The 19,997-nt window shown below is 37.0% G+C and overlaps 3 gene segments (V, D, J or C); all 3 read right to left on the bottom strand.

Moving 5' to 3' along the window:
- Positions 1-4,824: 4,824 nt before the first annotated feature.
- LOC112845274 (Ig heavy chain V region 6.96-like) lies at positions 4,825-5,398 on the bottom strand. The segment is given in 2 exon segments: positions 4,825-5,147; positions 5,240-5,398. Coding segments are annotated over 2 exon segments (372 nt in total).
- Positions 5,399-6,685: 1,287 nt separating this feature from the next.
- On the bottom strand, positions 6,686-7,312 carry LOC102075520 (immunoglobulin heavy variable 4-38-2-like). The segment is given in 2 exon segments: positions 6,686-7,094; positions 7,178-7,312. Coding segments are annotated over 2 exon segments (345 nt in total).
- Positions 7,313-18,951: 11,639 nt separating this feature from the next.
- On the bottom strand, positions 18,952-19,604 carry LOC102082969 (Ig heavy chain V region 5A-like). The segment is given in 2 exon segments: positions 18,952-19,448; positions 19,538-19,604. Coding segments are annotated over 2 exon segments (402 nt in total).
- Between the last annotated feature and the right edge of the window lie 393 nt (positions 19,605-19,997).

Here is a 19,997-nt window from a genome sequence, read left to right on the forward strand (position 1 = left end):
TTTATTCATTTTTGGTTTTCTGAGTTTTTGTACACAGTTTCTTCCTCTTGTGTCACTGTGACTCTCGAGCACAATAATAAACAGCAGAATCCTCAGTCGTCAAGCTGTTCATCTGCAGATACACCTGCTTTCTGCTGTTGTCTCTGGAGATGGTAAATCTGCCTTGGACTGACTGAGAGTAGTAGATGTAGGTACTGCTATCACTGATAGCAGATATCCATTCCAGTCCTTTTCCAGCAGCTTGTCTGATCCAAGCGTTCCAGTAATCGCTACTGAACCCTGAGTATGTACAGGTCAGTCTGTGGGAGTCTCCAGGCCTTTTAATCACTGATTCAGACTCAGTCAGTGTTTGACCCTCAGTACCTACAAAAAACCCCAGCTCATTAGATATGATGCAGACATTTCATGTGTTTTCATTAGTAAAAGTAAATCTATAATCCTTACCAGCCCAGTTCATTAAAAGAATGAGAAAAGTGAACCAAATATGAGGTCTGAACATGATGAAAACCATTTATCTCTGCTCAGTCTACAGTGGGTACATCAGTGATTTACTCTCTGTTTTATGTAAAGATAAACTAGAACAGTTTTGCATCAGCTCCTCCCTCAAACACAGAACCACACTGTAACTTGTAGTACTGATCATTTTATTACATTATTATTTGACATGTTTTTACTTGTTAAGCAAATGTTTTCAGGTAAGACTCCACAATCTATTTATTTATTTTTTAGTATCAAAATCATACTTGTTACTCCTTTCAAAAAGTACATCAAGTTTAAGCATTTGTTTTTGGAAGCCAGGAAATCAGGAATTCAAAACTACAATATACATGTGTGTCTGTTTGTTTAATGTTTTCTAAATGCTGATCTACTGGCACCTTTAGGTTTTGTCAGGTTTTTGTGACGCATCAGAGTTTCTGTGTTTATGATAATGGTTCATTTTACTGTAAAGTATGAACAAAGTAAATCAAAATGAGTTCTGTTTAACAGAAGTATAAATCTTTCTATTAGTCTGTTTCCAAACATCTGTCAAAGACACTGAACTGCAGGATATTTATGCAAATAGCTTTTTGATCCGCTGAGTTTTTGAACCAAGTTTTTTTTTTTTTCCAAGAGGATTTTTTCTAACATATGTAAACATCTTATGTAAGTATTCTGTTAAATATCTATAAAAGGATATTTAAGTTTTCACCAGTCCAACTTAACATCTGTTTCATTTATCAAGCCTAATATTACAAAAAATAGATTTTACTCCAGCAGGCAAACGCCTCCTTTTTTCTTGTTTTCAAACATTGGGCATAATTTAAACATATAATGAGTGATTTCAGTTTTGTTTTGTGACATTTTATTGAGGATCAGCTTTAAGATTCATCTTAGGAAAAAATCTCACAGAGTTTCAGAATTCATTTATGGTCTTGGAGCGCCTCCTCTGGTGATCTGAAGAAACAGCTGTTCGGCCAATAAAGGGTATTTGTTAAGGTCTCCTAATGGTTCATGATACTGTGACTCTTTGGCACAATAATACACAGCATTGTCTTTAAGCTGCTTATTCTGTCCATGCTTTCAGTGTTTCAGTGAGACTCACAGAACATGTTGATGTTGAAGGCCACTGGGTCAAAGCTTCTCTCTCTTGCAGCCAACAGTACATGTATATAAAGTCTTTGTATGTGCTTGGCAAGAAGTTTATTTTGCATGTGGAGGGATGTATTAAAAAAAGAACAATGCATTATATTCATTATACATTTTTAACACAACTATACAAGGCAAATTTAAACATTTAAATTAAAAATAAGACAACAGAATACTTGATGTTCAAAGTTGTTGAGGAAGTTGTTTCATTGTTTCTTTAAATGTGCTGTTGATCCTGTGAATGACAGAAAGAAAAGAGTTGGTTTGATGCGAGCTTTTCTACATTGTTTCTTCCTCTTCCCATAGCTATAACTATGTTTTAGCTAGCCATTGCTAATCCAAGCAACCCACTCCAGTCCTTTTCCAGCAGCCTGTCTGATCCAAGCAGCACTAATATCACCCCAAACCCTGAGTATGTACAGGTCAGTCTGTGGGAATCTTCAGGCCTTTTAACCACAGGTTCAGACTCAGTCAGAATTTGACCCTCAGAATGAGTCAGAGATATATGAGCAGAGAGTAAAAACATGTTGAGGGATTGGCTGTGTTAGTATACCAACTGCTGACTCTAAGATCTTCATCACTTGGATCTGAAATCTTTGTTGTCTTTTGCTGGCCCTGTCTGCTTTTTTCCTTTGCCCAAGTTGTGGCTTTTGTCACCCCCACACTTCCCCATTGCTCCACTGGTTGGGATTTGCAGTTGGCGAAAACCTTCCAGTCAACTCCTCATTTATGTTGTGGAAAGCTCCTTTGAGAGCTCAGTGAGAAAGACGTGTCATGCACTGATGATACCATTCTTAAACATCTGGATGCTGCGCAGAAAAAGGTGTAGGCTTTCAGGGTGTCAATGTTAAGGGCCAATCTTTTACACTGGCAGGTTGAGGTGCCAACCATCTTGTCCATGGTGTCTATACCTCCTTGGTCTTGTTGTAGAAAGTGATCAACTGCGTTTTTTTCACTTTCTGGTGTTTTCATCCACCATTTTGCTGTGATACATTGTTTTCAGAAGTACAATAGCCAGTCCTTTCTTCCTGATAGTAAGGCTGCCATTCAATTTAAACTCTATGCTGTAAACCTCAGAAGCCTTTATCAGAGCAAGGATGTCTGCCTTGTCCTACTGTAGACTCCTCATAATAGTGTCTCCAGGACACACTGGGCAAGAGGAGAAAAAGTTATCTGTGATAATGTTGTGTCTTGTCATTCTGAGTCTACTACACAACTGTTGGATAGTGGTTTCCCACAAATGTTTTCTAAACGAATTCCCCTATTTATCTCCCTGTGTAAAATATTCAAAACATTACATAGTGGATGTGGGCATCACAAATACAGAAGATCTTCAGGCCATACGCATGTACTGTTCTTAAGGGGTGATACTCTTTGTGACCCACAAAATATGTATTCCTGACGTTAACAGTTACTAGGAATCAAAATATTCCATGAAATTCCACAGGACATTAATGCAGGTCATTTTTGACCCACTTATGGAAGTTTGGAGTAGTAATACAAAAATGACAATTTTGTAAAATGTATAAAAGATAAGTTCAAATTTTAAATGGCATGGTATCAAAAACATGTTCTTTGAGGAATAGCTGGAACATGAAATGATAACAATTTTTCTTTAATTACATATTGCTAGAAAACAATCTCATCAGGCCATTTTAACCAACTAATGCATCCAAGGTTTAAATTCTTAGCAAATGTGGTCATTATATCAGGGTCTCTGCGTTAGTGAGGCTCAGAGCATCCAGCAGCCAATGCCTGCAGCCAAACTTTCTTCTGAAGGGGTTCTGAAGGAACAAATTACTGTATCATCAGAGTGTGAATTTTTTTTCATATTAATAATAATAAAATAAAAATATTAGGACTGTCAACGTTAAGGTGTTCATCACAAATGACTCAAAATTCCTGAGATGTCTCTGTCAACACATTTCTGGCAGTTTGTTCAAAATGTGTCCTTTCTGTGCTCCAGAAGGGTTGATTGCGTTAATATTGTTAATTTAAAAAATTTTAATCGCATTAATTGTGATGAACACGTAAACGTTGAGAGCCCTAAAAAATATTAAAAGATAATTTTTAAAAAGTTGAAAGGATAAGGGTCTGTGCTTTGTGTCTCTAGAGGACAATAATAAACAGCAGAGTCCTCTGATGTCAAGCTGCTCATCTGCAGATACAGCTGCTTTCTGTTGTTTCCTTTGGACATGGTAAACTGGTGCTGAACTGCCATGAGCTTAATTTCTTGCTACGACTACCTCGATCAAGAATTGTGATCCACTAAGGAATTTCCACATTTGTTAATTTTTTTGAGTAAAGACTCTCTTCAATTTGTTAAGGTTTGCTGATGTTTTGTGTTACTGTGGTATCGGGCACAGTAATACACAGCAGAGTCTTCAGGCTGCATATTCTGTCACTGTCTTGCTCGAAGTGTCCAAGTCAATGCTGAACTTGCTCTTTAGTGAATTTTTATAGCGAGACTCCCCAGTGTATTTCATCCCAATCCACTCCAGTCCTTTCCCTGCATGATGTCTGATCCAAGCTGTCCAGTAGCTGCTAAGAGAATAAGAGACCTGACAGGTGATGGTCAGACGCTGACCTGGCTGCACAATCACAGAGGCTGGCTGTGTCAGCTGTTCACACTTCACACCTGGGGAGAAAACATTGCAGACTGTAACAATAGTCTTTCTGTTCATCGTGATCATAGTGTTTCTGTTCAGTGAGACTCACAGGATCCAGCAGCAGCAGCAGAGCTACAGAGAACATATTGGTACTAAAGATGATCTGATGGGAGCTTCTCATCTTCTGTGACTCAGACTTTATATCAGCCTGTGAGGAATTTTGATTTGCATGCAGATGGATGCTGACAGATTATAAGAGAAAACAGATCACACTGTGGCATTTACTATAAGTAATAAGAAACAATTTTAGTACAATTAAAAGGAAATATTATTTAAAAACAAATATAGTGTTGGATTTATTTTTCTTAAAAACAAAAAGTCCTTCAACTCTCAATTCAGACACGGCAGATTACAATATTTACATGTAAACATCCACCAAAAAAAAACAACAACTATACAACACAAATGCTTCACAAAACCAGCTTTATTGCATTTCTGAGTGTGAGGAATGAGTTAAATGTGTTTTCTGTAATTTGGGGGAAAAAAACCTGAAATCAGTGTTTGATGTAGTCTGATGGGTTTTTGTACAGCGTTTCTTCCTCTTGTGTCACTGTGACTCTCGAGCACAATAATAAACAGCAGAATCCTCAGTCGTCAAGCTGTTCATCTGCAGATACACCTGCTTTCTGCTGTTGTCTCTGGAGATGGTGAACCGGCCTCTGACTGACTGAGAGTGGTAGATGTAGCCACTGAAGATCAACGCGATCCACTCCAGTCCTTTTCCAGCAGCCTGTCTGATCCAAGCTGCATGGATATCACTGCTGAACCCTGAGTATGTGCAGGTCAGTCTGTGGGAGTCTCCAGGCCTTTTAACCACTGATTCAGACTGAGTCAGTGTTTGACTCTCAGTACCTACAGACAAACAAAAATAATTAGTGACTGTTTTCCAAGCATATCATTTCACTTTCACAACAATGTTAGTAAAACGACTGCACTTTCCTTACCAGCCCAGTAAATTGAAATGATAAGAAAAACAACCATAAACTCAGGATGATTCATTGTCAAGGCCATTTGTCTCTGCTCCGTGTACAGTGGTGGTTAATCATGTATTCCCTGTCTTATATTCTGCATCATGTCTTCAAACATGGTAGAGATCATAGTTTGCATCAGCTCCTCCTCCTCAAAGACGAACACATATCCTCTACTTCAAGTTAACACATTGTATTTTTAATTATTCAGGCCAGCCTTCTGAATGCAGAAACTATATGTACTTTTTCCTCTGGTCAACCATTCATACAATTTTTAATAAGTTGACTTAACGAGGAAATAAAAACCTTAAGATCAAGGATCTCTTCTAAGAGAGTGTTTGTCAGTGTTTTTCTGATATCAGACAAACTGTACCCAGTTATGCCAGTTATTCTTTAATTTATATTTATGTGGCTACTTCTCCTTAAAAAAAATTTTAAAACATGAAATAAAACCACATGATCTTATTTTTCGTTGATTTTTATTTATAATTTTGACTAAACATTAAGCTACGTACACACAGCTGTGTTTGTGTACGTACACTCAGACATGACTCGCTCACTGCTTAAGATTCCTTAAAAATGCAGTTTTCCTTTGTTTGACCCAAAATCATAAATCTAAAATCCATCTGAACAGATAACAGTCACATTTGACCCAGAAAAGAACAAAAACATTCTCAATACTCTTTATTAGTAGAAGTAACATCAGCCTGCCTTTTGTTTCTGTTCATACTTCACTGCTCGCACAACTCATCAAAACAGCCGTACTTTTATCAGTTAGAACTTTAGAGCTCTCACTTTCCTGTCCAGCATTTTTAATGTTTCAGTCAAATTACTTCAAACTATTTTCAAATATGTATGAGAGAGTATATACAATAACACACGGTCAACAGCAGCAGTGAAATTGCTTTTCAACTGAAAGCAAATATGAACACGTGCTCTCAGAACAGATTTAACTGCAACAAATCTGCTGCTGTTGCTCATCTGCTCAAAGGTTCAGATGTTCTTCTGCATATCTTGGTTGTACTGAGCGGTTATTTGAGTTACTGTTGATTTCGGCTCAAAGCTGTCTGGAAATTTTCCTCTGACCTCTGACATCAGCGAGGCCTTTTCTCCTGCCACACACTGAATATTTTCTCTTTTTCAGACCATTCATGGCAGATCAGCAGTTTCTAAAACACCTAATAAAATGGCTGCTTAATGCACTTTATGTGATGGTATTGGACTGTACAGTAGCTGTTGCTATAACTTCATATTGTATCTGAGCATTGATTAATTATTGATTACCTTGAATAACAGAAGTAAAGACAAGGAGTCTTTAAGTTTTGTTCACCCAATTATTTTATTCAAGTGTTTGTTACTTATCATTTTAACCCACCATATTTAAACAGTTATGAGACTAGAACAAGAGTAAGTTTCTTAGAAAAACATCTTAAATTCATTTATGGTCTTAAAGCTCCTCCTCTGGTGGCTTCATGCTACAGTTGTTCAGGCCCTGAGAGGTTTTTGTTCAGGGGTCTTAACAGTTTGTGTTACTGTGAGACTCTGGCACAGTAATACACAGCAGAGTCTTCAGGCTGCATGTTCTGTCCATTTAGAGTCACTGTGTTGCTTGAAGTGTCCAAGTCAATGCTGAACTTGGTCTTTAGTGAATCTTTATAGTAAGAGCTCCCAGTACTTTTCACCCCAATCCACTCCAGTCCTTTCCCTGCAGGATGTCTGATCCAAGCTGTCCAGTAGCCAAGAGAATAAGAGACCTGACAGGTGATGGTCAGACGCTGACCTGGCTGCAGTATAACAGAGGGTGACTGTGTCAGCTGCTCACAGTTTACACCTGTGAAGAAAATGTGTTGAATGCATTTAAATTAAAAGTGTGTAGTTTTCATGCTGTCAGTGTTTGTGTTCAGTGAGACTCACAGGATCCAGCAGCCAGCAGCAGCAGCAGAGCTACAGAGAACATGTTGGTGCTGAAAGTGATCTCCCAGGAGCTTCTATTCTTCTTTTGCAACCAGCAGCAATATATCAAGTCTGTGGGGGAGCTTACTTTGCATACAGATGGACGCTGATACATTATTAGAGATATACTGATTGTTCAAGCAGTAATAGAGACTGTGTTTTTAACATTTTTTAAAGATGAAAAACAAAAAAAATCTTAAAATATAACTCTGAGGTTCATTAAAAACTGAATTTTAAAAGAAAAATTTAAACTTGTCCCTGTGACAAGTTATTGACATGTCCTGGGTGAACTCTGCCTCTTTGGCTTATGCAGGCTGGAATAAATAAAAATGAGAAAAGCAAGCCAAATATAATTTCTAAACATTGCGGAAACCATTTGTCTCTGCCCAGTCTACAGTGCAGATAACAATATTAAACGAAGAGAACTTCAGAGGTCATGACCTTGCTCGACTCTATATGTTGAATCCATACAACGTGACATAATTTGAGTTGATTGCTAATAAAATTGAAAGAAAAAAAACACTTTTTTTTCATTTGAAAAAATTTTATAACATTTACTGTACATGTAAATGTTGGGTTCTATGTTTCTGTATATAAACAAGTACTTTGCATAATTTGCACCTTATTGGTTTGCAGAATAAAATGTACAAAATAATAAATAAATACAAGCTCACAAACCAAAATATTCTTTTAATGAAATCATTTTATGTCATAAATTAATCACTTTATAACATTATTGATAACTGAATTCAGTTTCATGTACTGGCATTTTGTTTTAGGGCTTTATCACTACTTACAAACTCACAATAAATTTCTTGGTAATGATTTATTAAAAAAAAATAAAGAGACACAAAAAAACAGGAATTTATTAGCAGTCTTAGAGCTTTTTTTTCTTTGAATGTTACTCTGGCCCTGTAATACACAGCACTGTTTTCAGGCTGAATAGTCTGTCCATTTACTGTAGGGTGTCTCTGCTGCAGACTGCACAATGTAACAGAACACAGTTAGTATTTATATAGAATAGCCGATTTTTCAAATTCATTTCTCTATTCAGTTTTTTTCTGTTTTGTTGAATATAAAGGAACAGATTACTGAATCATTAGACTGAAATTAGTTTGTTTCATAATAAATAATAAAGGAAAATTAATAAAATAATAATAAAACAGTGCTAACAAGTTATGAAAGGATAGGGTCTTTGTTTTGTGTCTCTTGAGGACAATAATAAACAGCAGAGTCCTCTGATGCCCAGCTGCTCATCTGCAGTTTTTTGTTTTTTGGGGGGTCTTCAGGCTGCATATTCTGTCCATTTAGAGTCACTGTCTTGCTTGAAGTGTCCAAGTCAATGCTGAACTTGCTCTTTAGTGAATCTTTATAGTAAGAGCTCCCAGTATCTTTCATCCCAATCCACTCCAGTCCTTTCCCTGCAGGCTGTCTGATCCAAGCTGTCCAGGTGCCAAGAGAATAAGAGACCTGACAGGTGATGGTCAGACGCTGACCTGGCTGCAGTATAAGAGAGGGTGACTGTGTCAGCTGTTCACACTTCACACCTGTGAAGAAAACATGTTGAATGCAGTAACAGTAAGACTCAGTGTGCTGTGGTCATAGTGTTTGTGTTCAGTGAGACTCACAGGATCCAGCAGCAGCAGCAGAGCTACAGAGAACATGTTGGTGCTCAAGATGATCTGATGGGAGGTTCTCATCTTCTTCTGTGACTGACAGCATGATATCAGACTTTATATCAGCCTTTGAGGAAGTTTGATTTGCATACAGATGGATGCTGACAGATTATGAGAGAAAACAGATCACACTGTGGAATTTAGTATAAGTAAGAAACCATTTCAGTGTAAATAACAGGAATCATTATTTAAAAAACAAATTAAGTGTTGGATTTGTTTGTAGTTTAGTGGGGAAAAAATCCTCTCAATTCACACAAGACAGATGAAAACATTTACATTTAAACTATTTATTGTAAAACTGTACAACACCAAGGCTTCACAAAACCAAGTTTATTGTAGTTTTGAGTGTGAGTGAGTTAAATGTATTTTTCTTTAATTTGGGGGGAAAAAAACCTAAAATCTGTGTTTGACTTAGTGTGATGGGTTTTTGTACAGCGTTTCTTCCTCTTGTGTCACTGTGGCTCGTTGGCACAATAATAAACAGCTGAATCCTCAGTCGTCAAGCTGTTCATCTGCAGATACACCTGCTTTCTGTTATTGTCTCTGGAGATGGTGAAGCGGCCTCTGAATGACTGAGAGTAGTAGATGTCACTACCATCCCAGTAGATCCAAGCAATCCACTCCAGTCCTTTTCCAGCAGCCTGTCTGATCCAAGCAACATGAATACCACTGCTGAACCCTGAGTATCTACAGGTCAGTCTGTGGGAGTCTCCGGGCCTTTTAATCACTGATTCAGACTCTGTCAGTGTTTGACCTTCAGTACCTACAGAAATGTTAACAGCTCATTAGTCCAGTCATATTTTTTCATATGTTTATTTGTATACCAGAAATATATGTCCTTACCAGTCATGAAACAGAACAGAATCAAGAAAACAACTAAATAAAAAGTTTTCATCATTCTAAGAGTCAGTTGCATTTGTCCAGCCTGCTGTGTGTATATTAGGCTGAGTCCCTGAGTCTTACTCTCAAACCCATAAAAAGCTGCTGAAAACTTCAGTTTTGCATTGACTCCTCCTCCTCAGCAAAACATATCTTAAACTGAGAAAACAAACAAACTGAAAAATTGTGACTTTAGTTTATTTTGGAGGTAATTTTACATTAAATGAGAATTCGAAAAAAAAATGTCAGTGTTAAATCATTGGATTATATTGTATTACATAAGCAAACATACAGTATATTTATACATTAAACCAATACTGAACAATGTGATAATCAATGTAAAATTTTATTTGTAGATACACTTGAATAATATTTAAGCCGCATATTTTTGGCCCTCCCTAATAAAATCCAGGTGGCAGACTCTGTGCTTTTGATTTAAAGCTCTTCGCTCACACCTTCATTTTCAAGATGATGTTCAGACTGTCTGTCCTGCTGACAGTTGTCTGTCTGCCCTGTAAATTGCTTCATGTTGCGATGCATAAATTATTATTTTTATTTAGATCATTTGTTTAAGTCAATATTTATCCCTGATTTTCATTGATCTGTTTTTTCTTCTGGTTGTTCGGCAGGTTTGAATGGTCAGGCTTTGGAGTCCATTCCCTCCACTCCAGTGTTTTAAAAGCCCCAAGAAGCCCTCAGTCTTTCCTGTAGAGGAACCGGTTTCAATTTCAGACTCGGGCTTGACACTGAGACAAGGAGATATGACTGACTGGGGAGACAGAGGAAAATAGTCTGGACACAGGAGATGCACAAGGGTGACTAGACATGAAATGTGGAGTAGAGGGAAGGTACAGTAACAGAAACCTAAAAACTAGGAACTATGGATATAACATATGCAGAGAACAATAAGGAGACAAAACCATGAATAACAAAAAATCAGAGAACTTAAACTAGAAATAATCTGGATCACAGACCCAGTACCATGACAGAGTACCACAGTAACCTCAGCAATTTACTTTCTGCTAATCACACTCTGTAAGGATTCTATAAGAATCTCAAAACAATCTCAAAAAATGTTTTGAGATTGAAGCCTTAATGATGTTCCTAAGCATAAATGAACACATGAATTTATGCTTAGGAAGTGTAATGTAAATAAATTTACGGGTTTTGTTGTTAGATTTTATGACATCTATTTTTATTTTTCATCTAAACGATCACAGAATTTAGGTGGAAAAGAGCAGGATTTTTATTTCCACACAAAGATTTGTTCAGATGTGAAAGCAGTGTTCTGTTTCCATCACGGTGCAATAAAAACATTTTTATAATAACAGTCAATGAATAATCATGACAAATACTTATGATCTCAATATTGGACAAAATAGTTGATGGCAAGAAGTAACAGTTTGGAATGAGGTGTGAGGAGTTAACTCTGTAAACCATGAACATGAGATAATAGCTCGAGTGTTTATTGAACTTTCTGACAGATAAAACACAGAAATTAAATATCAGTTTGTTTTATTGTAGCAACAATATGTTATGTGAGGGCTGTGTGCAGGCAGGAATGGTAGTAGGAGGACCCAAGGTGGAGACACTCGGAGGCAAAACTTGAACTCAAAACAGCTTTAATGCTAAACTCAAATGTAATATAACTGGATATATCAACGTAAACTTACACCGGAAGACTAACAGAACACACAGCAAGATAAGGGTAGATCACGACAATGACAAACTGAAACACAGGGCTTAAATACATAGAGGGAGCAATCAGGGAATGGGCAACAGGAGGGAAACACAGCTGGGGCAAATCAGGCCTAACGAAACAGGGGAAGCAAAACCAGACACATTAACATAAGACATGCACCTCCAAAGTAAAACAGGAAACATAACACAGACTGAACTTAAAGACACAGACTCACAGGCAGGCACTGCAACAGGGGGAACAGAGACGTGGGACCAGGGCAGACACAGACACTGACTGGACACGGGGATATAGCAGACAGGGAAGACAGCAAGTAAGGATTACACAGAGGCATAAACCATAAGACAGAACTCCAACAAAGAAACCAAAGACTAGAAATGATAAATAACATAATAAACTCAAAACTCTGGGTCACCGACCCAGGCATCCTAACACAATAATGTTGTATAGAGCACCTTGAGTGTTCAAGGAGAGTAGAAACGTGTTACATAAGAACCAGTCAATTAACCATTTACTATTAGCTACTGTACATTCAGCTTTTTTGTGCAATTTATTGCTCACAGTTTATCTTAAACAAACAAAAATATAAAAAGGGGATTAATAAAAACACACTGATGCTTAAAAGAACTTGTATTTGAAGTATGATACACTTGGCATTACACAGTGAAGAACATCATTTAGAAGACAGATGAAAATTGTGACTTTTTATGTCGCTTTATTCTTCATAGGCACAAGTACGTATGAACATGAAGGCTTCATAAAATCCTTTTGCAATAAGGTTGTTTTATTGTGTTTTCAAGTATGTTTATGGAGCATGATTGCTATATTGTTTTAATTCACATGACTGTGAAAGGCCGAAAGCAAACAGCTGAGTTTTTGCATTGCATTTCTCCCTCTTGTGTCACTGTGAGTGGCAAACACAATAATAAACAGCTGAATCCTCAGTCGTCAAACTGTTCATCTGCAGATACACCTGCTTTCTGCTGTTGTCTCTGGAGATGGTAAACCGGCCTCTGACTGACTCAGAGTAGTAGATGCTGCCGCTGTTATCGCTGATAGTAGCAACAAACTGCAGTCCTTTCCCAACAGCCTGTCTGATCCAAGCGTTCCAGGCCTTTTTACCACCGCCTCAGACTCAGTCAGCGTTTGACCCTCAGTACCTACAAACAGTCATCCAGAATTATCTTCTGTAATTAAAACATTTATCTTTTAACATTTTTAAGCTGTTCTTACCAGGTCTGTAAATTAACAAGAGAAGAAAAACAACCATAATCTCATGACAGTTTATCATCAAAGCCATTTTCCTGCCAGTCTTCAGTGATGCAGCTCAATCTTGTCATGTCCGTTTTTATATTCTGCAGCACATATTCAAAGATGGAAGCAGTCTGAGTTTGCATCAGCTCCTCCTCATCATCAATCAATTTAACAAAAGAAATGTTCAAGCTAACCAAACAGACATATATGCAAGTAATATGTATGTTCATCATGGTTCATCATGTATGTTCAGCAGGGTCTGAACAGTCATTTAAAACAAAAATTGTATTTAAACATTGTATCTGGTCAGAAAAAGAAAGACAATTATTTTTATTGTTTCCTGATTTTAGTTTTTAGTATCCTGACTTTCCTGACTTTACCCCAAAGTAAAATAAAAAAGGGTATTTATTTATTTTTTTAGAAATTCATTTATTTAAGTACGATTTTTCTCTTCATGTTTCTTTGTTTCTGCTTCATTGTCCTTTCTGACTCGTCTTTTTAGCGCTTTATCTTTCAACAAGGGTTTCACCAAGTTAACTCAGAACAAATTTAAAGGCATTAACTCAGAATTTAAAGATAATTAATTAAAACATTATGATGTGTTCATGTGAAAATTAGTGAAAATATTTATTTTTCTACATATCCTATATTTTCATTACTGTTTTCTTGTTTTCTTCTTAAAATTGTGGTTAAATGTTTATGAATTTTATTTTTCACATTGTTTTTCATTGTTACCATAACATGTTTTTAGATTCTGTGCGTTTTACTAATATTTATTCACAGATGGTAGAATCACAGGTGTTTTTGTAACAGTGAGTTGAGCATCATATTCTTGATCATCTGCTGCCCCCTGTAGGTTCCTGTGAAACTGTATGGCTGAAGGTTTTTGTAAAGCCTCTCTCATTACTTAAATCACTGTGTGTGTTTGGCACAGTAATACACAGCAGAGTCCTCTGGCTTTAGGCTGGAAAGTCTCAGATGCACCATGCTGTTGCTGTCATCTCTACTGATTTCTATTCGTCCACTCAAACTGCTCACATATCTGTTTCTGCTGGAAGATGAAAAGCCAATTCCCATCCATTCCAGTGCTCTTCCTGGCTTTTGCCTTATCCAGCTCATAGTACAGCAGTTAAATGTGAAACCAGATCCTCTGCAGGAGAGACTGAGAGTCTCCCCAGGCCGTTTCACTACAGGACTGGAAGGAATGGACTCCATACTCTGACCTGTAACACCTGAGGAGTTAAAAAGGAACCAGTGAGACAGACATCTGCAAAATCTTCTTATAGCACTCGTTGTTTCCTGGAAAAATATTAAACAATAAGAAGCAGAAGAACTCACAGTGAAGCAAAGAAGCAACCAGCAGCAGAGTGAGTGTCTGTGTCATTGTGAGTCTAGAGATTCTTCACTGCTGCTCCAACAATCAACACACAGCACAAGACAAGTGAGCAGCACAGAAGTACACTGCACACAGTGAAGATTTGCATCAGGATATTATGGAGAGGGAGGGGCTCTTGTGCTGGCATCTCTTATGATTAATAAATCATATTTTCATTGTAGCATTTATTATTTGAAACAGCTTCTTCATCATGCAGTATGATAATCAAAAATAATTAAATAATTGCTAAATAAGCCATTTATCCGAAGTCTTAAGGATAATCATAAGCACTATATAACTATTATGTAAATGTTTAAAAACATATGAATCTGAATGATTTCATTTGTTCTTCATTCTTTATTTTGATAAAATCAGTTCTTAATTCATTTAAATTACACAATCAGCTGTGCTTCAATAATTAGATGAAGTCTTACATGCTCAGTAGTTTTTGTCCCCCAATCCTTACTGTTGGTATAAATCCAACAGTGTTTCAGTAATTATTGATTGTCTCTGGGGTTTAATATATGTTTAAAAAGGCACAGAGGCTGAATGTGTTCTGTGAGGAAAATGTTGACTGTTTAACCTGTGCAACATCTAAAATCAGAAGTACAGAAAATTAAAATATTGGTGTTGGTGGTTTGTGTTATTGTGACTCTGTGGCACGAGTATATCCAACACATTAGATACAAATCCACCCCGGTCCTTTTTCCTGCTGGCTGGCTGACTGAAGCTGTGAGGCTCACAGGATCCAGTATCCAACAGCTGCAGAGCTGTAGAGAAAATAAAAGTGACCTGATGGGAGCTTCACTTTTAATGCTGAAACTGACATGATGAGGTCAAGTCTTTATAGAAGACTGTAAAAAAAAATACTTTGAATGGAAAATTTCATGGATATAAAAGCAGGCTTGTCGTTGCACAAGTACTTAAGGCTCCTTCACTAAAATTTTTGGTTTCCTCAAATTCACCTCGAGTGTCAGATAGAGTTACTTTTCTTCTTCAAGTACATGTCAGGTCTTGTGGGCCTTATTGCTTATGTATTATTTTTAAACCTGGCTGTCAGAGAATTTGAAGGTATGTGCATATTATACATCTATATTACGCCCCCTGAAAATTTAAGTAAGTAAGTAAGTAAGTAAGTAAACTTTATTTATTAAGCGCTTTTCACAGATAGACCTTCACAAAGCGCTGTACATAAATATTAAAATAAACAGTAAAATCAATAGACAATGTACAAAATATAAAAGATCACATGTAAATAATGTAAAAAGATAAAATATGAAGAGATCAACAAAAGGCTTGTTTAAACAGAAAGGTTTTTAACTGTTTTTTAAAACAATCCACAGAGTCAAGCAAACGTAACTGTAGAGGTAAATTGTTCCACAGCCTTGGTGCAACAGACTGGAAGGCTCTGTCCCCTTTTGTCTTCAGTCGTGTACGGGGAACAACTAAGAGACTCTGAGTCTGTGAGCGGAGATGACGAGCAGAAGTGTATTTTATAAGAAGCTTGGATAAATAATCTGGGGCCTGGCCATTTAGTGCTCTATATGTTAAAACAAGAATTTTAAAGCGAATTCTAAACTCAATTGGGAGCCAATGTAAAGAATATAAGATGGGAGTGATGTGAACACGCTTGGTAGAACGAGTTAATAGTCTGGCTGCTGCGTTTTGTATTGCCTGGAGGCGAGAGAGAGATGATTTATCCAAGCTAGTAAACAGGGAATTACAATAATCTAAGCGTGATGACACAAATGCATGAATTAGTTTTTGCAGTTCAGCTGAGGAAACCATATGTCGCAGTTTAGATATGTTTCTTAAATGATAGAAACAGGAACAAGACAAAGATTTTACATGAGAGTCGAGGCCCAGAGAAGAGTCAAATATTACTCCGAGATTTCGAATATTTGACTTGACAGATGGACAGAAGGAGGCAAGAACCTGACTGATTCTAGAATGTAGCTCAGGAGGAGCTATGATCATGGTCTCTGTCTTGTTAGTATTTAGGACAAGGTAGTTGCTTGAAAGCCAATCAGAAACCTGGGTTAAGCACTGGACTAGGGTGGACAGCCTATCCAGCTGGTGAGGCTTAAAAGACATATGGAGCTGAATGTCATCAGCATGTAAGTACTTAATGTTGTGTATCTTAAAACACACAGAAGTAGATGTTTTGTACCTCCTGGAGTGATGTGTGTTGCTGTGCATGAAAACCAGTTAAGTACATTTGGCTTCAAAATATTTCTGCCAAATATCAAGTTTTTAATTGTGTTAATTTAATATTTTCAAACAGTTTATTTATGAATTAACAAATAATGAATTCAACAGTGCACTAAAACTGTTCTCTCTCAAGTACAGGCATGTTTCCCAACAACAACAGATGAATATGTTATTAAACAGCGCACATAATAAAAACAAGAAGTCCACAGCTTTCATTCTGTATGTAAAAGCATTGTGCCAGACATAATATCTTACATTTATCTTCCCCTGCTTTCTTCATTTGTTGACTGCAAGTCCTTCCACACTGCTCGCATAAGCAGTTCTACTTCCATGAGACCAAATGACTCCTAACCATTCTAATGCTTTTCCAGCAGGTTGTCTGATCCAGTCCATTCCAAAGCTGCCAAAACTGAAACCACTTCCTCTACAGGAAAGACTGACAGCTTCCTGAGGCTTTTTCAGCACTGGAGTGGAGGGAATGGACTCCATAGCCTGACCATTCAAACCTGCCAAAAATGAAAAAGAAATAAAAAAAGATCAGTGAAGTTATAAATACATTCAGGAACATTTAATGAACTAATTTCTACATGCTGTGTTAGAAAATGAAGCAGCTTACAGGGCAGACAGAGCGCTGTCAGCAAAACAGACAGTCTGAGCATCATCTTGAAAGAGAAGGTGTGAAGGAAGTGCTTTGAGAGGACAGCCAGTCATAACAGAACCTAAGTAAGCCGTCTGGATTTAAATAGGGAGGGGCTAAAATGTCTGGGTCACATAAAATTCAAATGAATTGAATTCACTCCTTTTACAATTGCTGCATTTTATAATAAGACTGTAAACATTTTTTTTATTTATGTATTTTTTTAATTGGGTTGTATTTATTGTCGTTATTTTATGGATGTTTGGTACAATCGGCTACAACAACACCTTTGAAAATTTCAATGTATGTGTTTTCTTTGCATCCAGTGAGGGTGGAGTGAGGATTATGATATTATATAGGATCATATATTATATCATATAAAGCCGATAATCAGTGAGGAGAGAAATGTTTAATAAATCACAAGACTAAAAAAATGGTTGGTTATCTGACACAGTAATACACTGATCATTAGAATCAATGCACTACTAGAATAGTCTGTGTTGATGTTGAACTTGTTCTTTATTGCTTGTACTGTGTGCTGTGTCTGACAGGTACACTACAAATGGGCTCGGTTTCTTTTGCTGCATGCATTTGTTTTTCAACAGGACAATGACCCCACTACATGGGTTCAGGAACTCTTCCTAAAGAAAATAAAGATGTAGTATCCAGAAAATCTCTCTGGCATCTCTGGGCACAAGCTCTTTAAAATAGGCCGTCCTACGATCTGGTTGATGAAGATACACCCCATATAGTAACACTGTGTCCGTGTACTAGAGCAGCATTCTTCCTTTGGAACAGAGTGAGTTAAATTGGCTGTTTTGTTATACTTCATGAAATTTGAAATATACAGTAGTACGGTTGTTTGTACAAAAAATGGGAGTTTAAATAATTTGAAAAATTGTTGCTTTATTTATTCAGTGTTTCAACTTCTATGGAAACAAAGGTCTGTTTGTAAATCAAATCCTGACAGGCCACTGCATTTGTTTAGGATTCTTCTGGTCAGTGACTGATGCCAGAACAGTTTGAAGCTCTCTTTCCTGGTGGTTGATTTTTTAATTTTTTTGTTTGTTTGTTTTTCTCTGCAGGTGTTACAGGAGAGAATTTGGAGTCCATTCCTTCCGGCCCTGTATTGAATAGGCCTGTGGAGACTCTCAGTCTCTCCTGTAGAGGATCTGGCTGAATTATTTTCAGTCCATGTGACTCTTCAGCATGATAATAAACAATTTCTATTATTACTAAATCGTATTCAGACTTTAGACCAAGGGTCTTAAACTTAAATGAGCTGTGGGCCACTGCTGGCACTGTCATCACTGGAGGGCCACTTTAGTGTTCAAGTCATAAAAAAAACAAGAAAACACAAACACAAATATTCCTGAAAATGTAGTGTTTTGTTTGTTAAAATTTCAAATATTATATAACAAGACAAAACTGCAAACATTAACACAGTTTTTTTCCTCACTCTTAACTAGCTGAAGGCTTTCATTGAACTACCAAATAAACGAATTGGTACTCTCTTTCTGGCCAGACACGTGGCAGCACTTCTGCTATCATTTTATTCGTATTTAACAAAATAAAAATTCAGACTGAAGTGTACACATTAGTTTTTGACTGCTAGTGAAAATTGTTTTCTTCACAAATAACTCTCTTACTGAACTAACACAGCCGATCCCTCAACATGTTTGTACTCTCTGGTCATATTGTCTTCATATTAAATTATTATTTTAAAGAACTTATTTTAACATTGCACTCAACAACAAATAAATCCTCCCTAACAAAAAAGTAACTTCAAGGGCCAAATTGTATTATATTTTTTCAATATTTGGGCCGCAAGAAGGGGTGACGTGGGCCACAATCTGTGTCTGTGCAGGGTTTTGGTTTTGGTTGTAGATGATGCAGTCAAAACACAATTTTAAAAACAATTAGCCTGTCAATGAAAACAATTTAAGTCACAATTTGAAATCATTTTTATTAAAGAACACAGTAGAGCTTATTCATGCTGTGACATTTTTTATCAAATATTTCAAAATCAGTTTTGTAGAATTTCCACACAAACTGAAGAGTTTATCTAAGAGCTGTTTCCTTCCCACTGAAAAGCTTTGAATACATTGCTGGTCTTAGAGCTCCTCCTCTGGTGCCTTCATGCTACAGCTGCTCGGCTACTGAGGGGTTTTTGTTCAGCTCTGCTGATGCTTTGTCAGACTGTGGGTCTCTGGCACAGTAATACACAGCAGTGTCTTCAGGCTGCATATTCTGTCCATTTAGAGTCACTCTATTGCTGGAAGAGTCTAAGTCTATACTAAACTTGCTCTTCAGTGAATCTTTGTAGTATGAAGCTCCAGTAAATTTGCTACCAATCCACTCCAGTCCTTTCCCTGCAGGCTGTCTGATCCAAGCGGTGTAGTAGCTGCCCACAGAATAAGAGACCTGACAGGTGATGGTCAGACGCTGACCTGGCTGCTTAGTCACATAAGCTGGTTGTGTCAGCTGCTCACATTGAACACCTGTTAAAAGAAAAATAAACATGTTTTGTAAGAAATTTTTAAGTTGTACCACAAAAGAATTAACCACTGAAAAGTCTACAGAGACTTACAGGATCCAGCAGCCAAAAGCAGCAGGAGAGCCACAGAAAACATGTTTTATGTTGTAACTGATCTGCTGTGAACCAAACTGACAGTTTGCTGTCAAATTTTTATAGCTGTGTTACAGGAAAGGCCACAGAGTTTGCATAGAATTAATCCAGCGCATGATCCGCTTGCTAATTTAAGTTGATTTGTTTATTCTGCAGACCTTAAGTATGGCTGGAAATCCCATAGTCCCAAAATACATTTTGCTTTTATTAATATATTACAATGAATTTTGTTAAGAATAATAAGGAGGATAATGATGATAAATCTATTTAGTAAAATATCAATTACTGTAGATTTGAAAGTTTGAATAAAAGACTTTAATGCAGACAAAAAGATGAACCCTCAGAATTAAAAAAACAAAATTTTGTGCATGTTCTATGAATCTTGTTAGGGTGATTAAAGGCAAACTAATCTCTATGTTGC

Source organism: Oreochromis niloticus, unplaced genomic scaffold (genome assembly GCF_001858045.2).
Source record: "Oreochromis niloticus isolate F11D_XX unplaced genomic scaffold, O_niloticus_UMD_NMBU tig00006539_pilon, whole genome shotgun sequence".
Classification (NCBI taxonomy): Eukaryota; Metazoa; Chordata; class Actinopteri; order Cichliformes; family Cichlidae; genus Oreochromis; species Oreochromis niloticus.